At 33.9% G+C, this 9,564-nt stretch overlaps 1 protein-coding gene across 1 annotated transcript; it reads right to left on the bottom strand.

The window, feature by feature from the left end:
* Positions 1–5,458: 5,458 nt before the first annotated feature.
* On the bottom strand, positions 5,459–5,814 carry LOC114386813. The gene has a single exon (XM_028346865.1). The coding sequence runs from the start codon at positions 5,758–5,760 to the stop codon at positions 5,476–5,478; it is 285 nt and encodes a 94-aa protein (XP_028202666.1). The 5' UTR covers positions 5,761–5,814; the 3' UTR covers positions 5,459–5,475.
* Positions 5,815–9,564: the final 3,750 nt, after the last annotated feature.

Genomic DNA, 9,564 nt, shown 5'->3' with positions numbered 1-9,564 from the left:
ATTTCATAACAACATATATGACTACATAATTAAAACACAAAATTCATAAATAAAATAAAAACTATATAATTAAATAATATATGACTATTTTTCATTGAAATAAAATAACACCATTTATAACTATTTCATAACAGCATATATGACTACATAATTAAAACGCAAAATTCATAACTAAGTAACAACTACATAATTAAATAATATATGATTATTTTTCATTGAAATAAAATAACACCATTTATAACTATTTCATAAGAGCATATATCACTACATAATGAAAACACAAAATTCATAACTAAAGTAACAACTACATAATTAAATAATATATGACTATTTTTCATTGAAATAAAATAACACCATTTATAACTATTTCATAAGAACATATATGACTACATAATGAAAACACAAAATTCATAACTAAAGTAACAACTACATAATTAAATAATATATGACTATTTTTCATTGAAATAAAATAACACCATTTATAACTATTTCATAACAGCATATATGACTACATAATTAAAACACAAAATTCATAAATAAAATAACAACTACATAATTAAGTAATATATGGTTATTTTTCATTGAAATAAAATAAACATAAACAACTACAAAATTCATATATTTACCATTAAAATTTATAACTATTTCATAACACCATGCAATCATACATATTACTTTTTAAAACACAAATAATACCTATTTTTAAAACAAAACTAATAAATAAACTACCTATTTAAAAACATTTTTCAAAACATAAATACCTATTTTAATTTTTTTTATTTGAATTAAAAAAGGTCATACGGATCAAGTTGATTCGTATGAGTAATACAAACCATATTACTAACATGGATCATGTTGATGCGTACGAAAACACAATACCAAAAATGCAAAAGATAGCCATTAACAGAGAGAAAAGGCTTACCTCGACAGTGGAACAACACAACGAAGCTGCAGGTCCTCAATGTCAACAATGAACGGAGGAGAAGAAGCTCGAATGAAACAACGAAGAAGGAGCTCCAATGGCACAGCGAAAGCAAATGAAACTGCGACACAGGGAAGAAGAGGGAAGAAGATGCTCGTACGAAACACATGAATAAAGGTTGATGGGTGTACAACTTTTAAAATTATATGAAGGGCATTTTCGCCCATTCACGTTAAATGCTGGGTGCACCTAGCATCACCCTAGTAACATTAATACAATCAAAGCCCTAACTCCTTTTTTTTTCGTGAAGGTACTCTTAATTAATTTGGAGGACTTGGGCCTATGAACAAACAAATGTGGGAAATAGGGTAATTGTGTCGTTTGATAGGTTTGATTTTCGTGTTTACTTCCTGCACTAGTCATTTTCATCTACACTAAGCATTGATAGAAAAATTTCAAAAATACCTTTCCGTAAGGCTCACACGGATTCGCAGTCCGGATTGGCAATCCGTAATCTGTATGAACATACAAATTACCTATTCGTATGAATATACAGATTGTTAATTCGTATGAACATAACATATGGATTACGAATCCGTAAGTCTCTTATGGATTACAAATCTGTATGTTTACTAGCAAGGATAATTTTGAAAAATTCAAAAAAGTGTTGGGTGTAAAAGAAATCTACTTGGTGTAGGAAGAAAAGGCCTTTGATTTTACGAGGTGAAAAAGTTCAAAATTAAAAGAAAAATGTGTTTTGTTAGATAATGGTTTGATTGCATAATATATTTTTCATCAAATTCAAATGAAATCGACTTGATAAAGAATGAGTTAATTTGATTTGAGAAAAAAATGTTACACCAACATTGTCATCTAATAAAAAAATATCGATTATAATAAATTTATTAACTTTTACAAAATTATTTAGAGTTATATCAACTGTGATTTTTTTGATAATATAAGGACAAGTAGTGTCATGATAGCATGATACCATCAAATAAAACCTTTGTGGTAGATACAAAGTACAAACCCGCAAAAAAGTGAACAGAACAAGTACAAATCAAAAGGTATGCACCTCCTGGTCCTGAAGCTTGAAGTATACAATAAACTAACTACACACTCGAAGCTTTAAGCTGGAAAAAAAAAAACCCACCTAGCCACCCAAAAACACTCCACATTATACTTATCCATCAACACCCCCCAGCCCAAGATCATCACTCTTCACCCCACACTTCAATAGGTAAGAGCCACTCAACAACTAGACTATCCAAATCCAACCATTATCATCCCATCGAACCTCTCAACTCTATGCGATGCCAATGACTCAAACCAATAGATAGCCACTTGTCAGCTTAATATGCACTCTCTAGGACATATTTCCCACTGCACAAAAGGAGTAGCTAAAATCTAGCTCACTAGATTTGATCCAAAGACTAGCTACGAAAGAGAATATCATTATTGGGTTTTTTTTTACCCATTTACACCTTCTCTCTCCATAATATTCCTAAAATATACTACTTTGCATTCTATTTCTCAAAATACATGACTTTTGAGGTTCTTTGAGAAGTTGTCATTTGCCACCCCGACTTATGAATGTTGGTTTTAATTTTCTTTTTTAATTTTTTTTTTAAAATTTATGTTTTAATTTAAATTATTAAAATAATTTAAATATTATATTATATAAAAAATAGTTTTTTATTAAAATAATTTTTATTTGTTTAAGAAAATGATGTTATTAAGTATAATTATTTTTATTATATTATTTAATTTATACAAGACTTAATTGATATAGACTTTGTTTGATAATATTTAATTTATATAAGACTTTTGAAGAAATTAAAACTTTCAAATAACAATTGAAAATAATAAAATGAATTTGAAACATAATAAACAGAACGTAATAAAACTAAAATAACGCAATGTAATAACAATAACAATTTCAACATGAAAATGACATAATTAATCTTAGTTTGAAAGGTGTTGTATGGTCTATGCATTAATAGGTTTGTATATCGCAAACCCATAGTACAAGTAGATGGTACATGGCTTTACGGGAAGTACACTGACACATTGTTGATAGCTACATTGTTGGTAGCTACAACACAAGATGAATTTAACCATGTCTTACCCATTGCCTATGCCATTGTAGAAGGGGAGATAACTTTGGGTTTTGCATGTTACTCTGCAAATTAACATTTCTCTCTCATTTCAGATAAACACCCCTTGAATATAAGTTTCTACAACAACACAACTAATGTATGGTAGGACACATCCCATTCCTTCTACCTCCGCCATGTTGCACAAAGTTTCCTTCGCGGTAACTCAAACTGCAAACATTTGAAATAACCACTCATGCTGGTTGGTGAAAATCTATTTTATTTCTTCATTAAACTTTACTTTGAATCAAATTTCATAACGTAATAGATTGATTGAATATTTACCAGATACGCATGCACTGACGACATCTCTGGGGATATCCGTGCGAATAAGTCAAGTGCACCTAAATGGCTTGATTAGTGACCCAAAAAATATTGGGTACTTCGATGAGGGGAAACATTGGGGACATATGACTACAAATTTGTCTGAGTCGATTAATTAATTTCCATGTTAAAAAACAAGACATTTGCTAGTGTCATTGTTGGTTGCAGAGACGTATTTCAATACAGCAAAACTCGTTGTACTACTACAAAATGCGATTTCGACATCAGTCGAAAACGTCATTCTACATTGGTGCTCGACCGTTGTAGAATATGATGTCGTTGAAAATTAAACGTTTCGACATCGGTCGCCAATACACAGATGTAAAAAACACGTTGTTTTCTACATCGGTCCTAAGTAAACCACCGTCTTTGAAAAATCATTATTTACTATGTTGCTGACGTCATGAACAATGTAACAAATGCGTGCTTTCACATCGGTGTTGATGTAAGCACTGATGTAGAAATTACATGTTTCCACATCGTTGCTGACATAAGCACCAATGTAGAAATATGTAATTTCTACATCAGTGCTTACATCAGCACTGATGTTAAATGTTGAATAACCTACAATTAAATTTTAGGTTAATTAATAATCAATATTTATATTTACAATATTATCAATATTACTAATAATCAATAAATATTATTATATAATATTAAAATCAATATTTATAATTACAATATTATATATGTTACTAATAATCAATAAATATAATTACATAATATGAAAAGTTGTATTTATAATTACAATATTATCTATTATAAATTATGAAAATTCTAGCAGAATTGCCAAAGTTGAAAATTCTGTAAGTTTGGAATCTTTCTAATGAATTTCAACTTTATAATTTTTCTTGCTACTCCTAATCACTCATGCAACATATATTTCACTATCTTTGCAGCAATGTGTGATAGGGAACAAGCTTCTCGGTCAAATTCCTAAGGCTATCAAGGAAAAGGCAGATTTACAATTAAGAAAATTAAACAATACTTAAGCATGAGGAAATTAAATAATAATTACTAATTAACTACCAATGTCAATTATAGATCTTAAAGACGAAAAAAACACACAGCTAGAACTAGCAACATTAAATGAATTCATTATCTCACAGGAACATGTCAATCAACGTTGCCAAAAAGTAAATTATTACTTTTATGAAGCCTATTATACAATACAAGTACTTGAATGTTAATCAAATCCCCACTTACAGAAAAGGGTAAGTAAATTTTACTCTAAAACTTTTGCTTCAGCTTTTTCATGATGACCGATCATAAACAGAAACACTTGTGTACATGAAATAATTGTATCTGTTGTTTTGCATAGTATTCTAACATTTTTTGACTGCTGCCAAAATTTTCAATCAAGAATCTTCTTCATCAGACTCAAACTCCACCTGTAAGTAGACTAAAGAAATTAGTGGCTATATTTAATATCACAATAAGAAGGTATCTTTAATACAAGAAAATAAAAGAGCTAAAAATTAGGTCTTAAAACTTCAATTAAGCAAATGTTGATCTTCAGTATCTCAGCCAGACTTTGAATCCAAAGAAGCACAAATAGACATCAATTGCTATTGTTGTTTAATCATCTGTGTTTATAAAAGAAATATTCACAATTTCATCCTGATACCACTTTCCCAGTATAATCATGCTTTCAACCTGCATGGATAAACTTGAGTTCTCTTTGTCTACTTTCCCGAAAATCCATATAATGCAGCTAGTGTAAGGCCAACTTGTCAGTTTCAACTTTCCACTACCAATAGTAGTATAGTAATTACTTTTTAGTATTATAGTAATTACTTTTTAGTAGTATAGTAATCTACTCTTGGTTTGATAATCCCAAAATTTTATGTCAATGAAGCAATCATTAAAATTAACATAATGTATCTAAGAAATTGCTTTCTACATATATTCTACATTTTGGCCCAAAAATACCAAGATAAATAATAATATGTATAGATATCACAGTCACACTGATTGATACTGTAGCCGGAGACTATATTTGGATTTCATCATGTTACCTATACTCAGGCAAAAATAAAGAAAGAATATTCCCTGCAATTATATTTTGAAATATCAAAGAATTTTCAGTTTACCCTTGGCCACAGAATCCTTAACAAGCTCCATATGGCATGAAGCTTTCTGCGCTCCACTCAAACCAGAACAGGTGCCACTAGCCCCTAAAGTGACAGCAAAGTAAAGATAAATAGTGTAGAGGAGAGTTAGCAGAACAAGAGTAGATAAGAGGAAGTGATGCCTTTGGAAAAGTGTGGACCAACTACCCAGTTCATCCTTTTTAAACTGCCTCCTGAAAGATGGAGACTTGAGACGAGGAGATGTCAGAATGGAGTCAATAACCATGGCTTCAAATTTCAATGTCAACCTTTATCAAACCCCTGAAGTTGTACATCATGCAAAAACAACAGTCAAGTTGTGATTCTATATATATGATATGTAAGGCTTAAATTATGGCATATCAATATTGTAATAGCAACCTTATTCTTCCCAATTCTTCACTAAGTCTACACAATCATGCACACATAACAACGTATATTTTTTGGCTTTCAGAAAATATAACAAGGGTTTTAATATCAATTAGCAAAATCTCCTGAAATCATGGCCAAATATCACTTCAGAATCTATAAGGGAAGTCTTCATCTTTGCCTTTGGTCTTCCCTCAAACAAAATCTAGTGTCTCACGCCTAATAATCCTTCAAAAGGAATAGGCAAATGCCACACACAGACAATAACTCACAAAATCAGCCATGAGTGGGAATTCAGAGATGCCAAATGCAAAACCTTCAAGGTTATAAATAATTGTTCACAACTATGATTTTGGCATGTCAAGGTCTTTGGATTCTCTACAACCAAATCACTAATTGTGGCTGCAATGGCCACATTTATCAGCAATTTTCCACAATGTTAAGGATTGCAACAACCGCAACACGATCTAACTTAAAACCTTGAAAACCCTCAACAACATATTAACCTCACAAAAAACAAGGCACGTTCAAGATTTCACTATGACTACAGAGACAATCAAAACTCTACACTAAAACAACAAGACTCCCAAATCAACAAGATCGACCCTTTAACATCAGGATGAACCTAAAATTTCTTATCAATCCATAACAGTTTTGTCTCTAGTATCCTAAAATATTTTGTAAGTTCTATAGAAAGGAGTGATATTATATTCTTACCAAGAATTTGAGGAGAAGACGTTGCTCTACTTGACCCTGACCTTCTTTGGCTTTTTGACTCCTCCGTTACCAGGAATTTTTTGTGTGTTCACTGATAAAGGTCTTCTAGAGCATAACTAGGAAGCCATAGTCACAGGCTTAGTTTGTAAATACTCCTCCGGTACCCACCGCTGGGCATAGACCTCGAGGTGCAGCAGAGATAGTGAAGTTCGACAAAATGCAAGTTGAGCTCGATGACTTGCGGAGAAAAAGCCGCCGTCGTTGCCGCTGGATGACTCGCGGCGACTGTTTCAGCGGCTGTGGACCGACGACGAGGAGATCGAGCTCTTGCAAGGGTTCCTCGACTACATATCGCAGCGAGGATCCTCGCACCACAACGACACCGCTTTGTTCTATGACCAAATCAAGTCGAAACTCCAACTCGATTTCAACAAGAATCAACTCGTGGAGAAGATCCGAAGGCTGAAGAAGAAGTATCGGAACATCCTCAACAAGATTTGCTCCGGCAAGGAATTCTCCTTCAAGAGCGCTCACGATCAAGCCACCTTCGAAATCTCGCACAACCCTAAACCCTGTAATTCTTAAGAATGAAACGATTTTCAGGAATTCCACGGAGAAGAAAACATCGAAACGCTCTCGGCCTCGATCGGCGGTGAAAATCGAGCCAAATGAATTGAGTGAGATAATATGGGCAAGGGTAGAGTGCGAGTATGAGGGAAAAAGATGAAAATTTAGGCGAGATTCAAAGACGGTGTTTATAAAACCCGTCTTTGTATAATGCAGTTCAACAATGGTGTTTCAAAAACGATGTTGTATCGCGCAGATGACGTCGTTTTTTGCAAAACCGGTGTTAAAATAAATCTTTTACTTACTAAAATGCCACCGCCACTAAAATAACATCGTTTTTGGAACCACCGATGTTGAATGCGCGATGTAGAATACTATTATTTTAGTAGTGTTGCTATTAGAGGCTGACAAACCCACACAATGATCAACTCTGGCTTGTAGTATTCCGAAGTCCTCTCCGAGGCAATGAATAACGATCAACAAGAATCAAATACTTCAAACACCCATACCACTTGAAAGGTTTAGGGTCATGTTACAATCCCAAAATTATGATTGTGGTAAATATCAAGCTAAACACGTACCGTGTTCTCACGTCATGATTGCATGTAAATTTGCTAATGTTAATCCCATGAACAATGTGCATGTTAGTTGTAATTCAGAATATTAGTTGTAAAGTTTGGTAGTTTGTTTAGTTAGTTGAGTGTGATAAGGCAGTGATTGAGGCTGAACTTGAGCTGTATAAATAGCCTCTGTGTAATTCAATTCATAATGGAATTCATCTCATTTTAGTATATGCTTTTTCCTGGCTTTCTCTCTTTCTCCCCAACAGATTTGGTATCAAGAGCACTAAGTCTTGGGACTAGGTGGGATAAGAGAGGTGTGAAATGAGAAAGAGTGGTGAGAGATTCAAACAGTGAGGATCCTTCGAGTGTGAAACAGCTGAGAGTTGTGAGATTGTGAGTGAAGCAATCTATGAGGCATTGAGAATCAAGATTTGGCAGATTCTGGATCTTGTTGGATCTTGCAAAAGAATCTTGGTGATTGCTGGAAAAGCTTGAGTGTGGATAGATCAAGATAACATCATGAATGGCCATGTACCTGGAAATTTACCAGTTCTTGATGGGAAAAACTGGTCCAAATGGAGTGTGCAGATGAGAGCCCTCTTTGGTTTTCAGGATGTCTATGAGGTGGTTCAGAATGGGATTGAAGAGCCTACAGCCAGCACACCAGATGCTCAAAGACAAGTTTGGAATGATTTGAAGAAGAAAGACTGTAAGGCACTCTTTTTCTTGCATCAATGTGTGGACTCTGCACATTTTGAAAAAATTGCAGCTGCCACAACGTCGAAGGAGGCATGGGATATCCTAGCAAAAGCATCTTCTGGTGATGACAGGTTGAAGAAAGTGAAGCTAAACGCTTTGAAGAGAAAATATGAGCTTCTCCAGATGGAAGACAATGAGAGGATCTGTGATTACTTTACAAGATTGTTCAAAATTGTGAATAAAAAATGCAAGAATATGGTGAGAGATTCAAGGATCAAGATTTGGTAGAAAAGGTGATGAGAACTCTAACCCCTCGATTTGATGGGAGAGTTGCTGCTATCGAAGAGGCAAGGGACCTGTCTGAGATGAAAATCGAGCAGTTGCTTTATAAGCACATGAGCTAAAGATGAATGAGAGGAGTCCAACAAGATTGCAAGATCAGACCTTGTATGCTTCAAAATAAAAGCAAGGTTGGAAGAACAAGAAATGGAGAGGAAATGCTAAGAGATATAGCAACAAGCATGAAGGAAAAAATCCTTCATTTCAAGGCAAGAATGATCAAACTGACTTTGCTCTGGATCACTCAGTGCCATATGGAAGAAAAGGAGAACCTGGTTCAAGTAATAAGGCTGCAAAAGGAAGGTTTGACAAGAGCAAGATCAGATGCTACAATTGTCAAGGCTGGGGTCACTTTGCAAATGAATGTGGAAGTGCAGATGTAAGAGAAAAGAAGAAGAAATATAGCAAAAATGAGGCTCATATGGCACAAGCAAAGCAACAGAATGAAAGTGAAAGTGGTTCAGATGTGGAAGCAGTTGTGTTGATGAAAACCATATGCAATTTCAACAGCAATGTGGATGCAAAAACATGGTATTTGGAAACTGGATGTTCAAATCACATGACCTGCAATCTGAATTGGCTTGTGAATCTTGATAACAGTAGGAGGTGCACCATAAAATTTGCAGATAACAGTACTGTGAAGAGCATGGGAGTTGGAAATGTTGCTTTCAGAAGGAGTGATGGAAGTCTAGCAATAATAGAAGAAGTGATGTATGTGCCAGATATGAGGTGTAATATGATGAGTTTGGGTCAGCTTCTTGAAAAGGGTTTCTCAGCATCCTTGAAGAACAAGTTTC

This window comes from Glycine soja, chromosome 15 (assembly GCF_004193775.1).
Source record: "Glycine soja cultivar W05 chromosome 15, ASM419377v2, whole genome shotgun sequence".
Lineage (NCBI taxonomy): Eukaryota > Viridiplantae > Streptophyta > Magnoliopsida > Fabales > Fabaceae > Glycine > Glycine soja.
This window is presented reverse-complemented; position numbering and strand designations above follow the sequence as displayed.

What these genes read in the sequence shown, in the direction of transcription:
- LOC114386813 (XM_028346865.1), bottom strand. Translation starts at nt 5,760, where the DNA reads ATGGTTATTGACTCCATTCTGACATCTCCTCGTCTCAAGTCTCCATCT.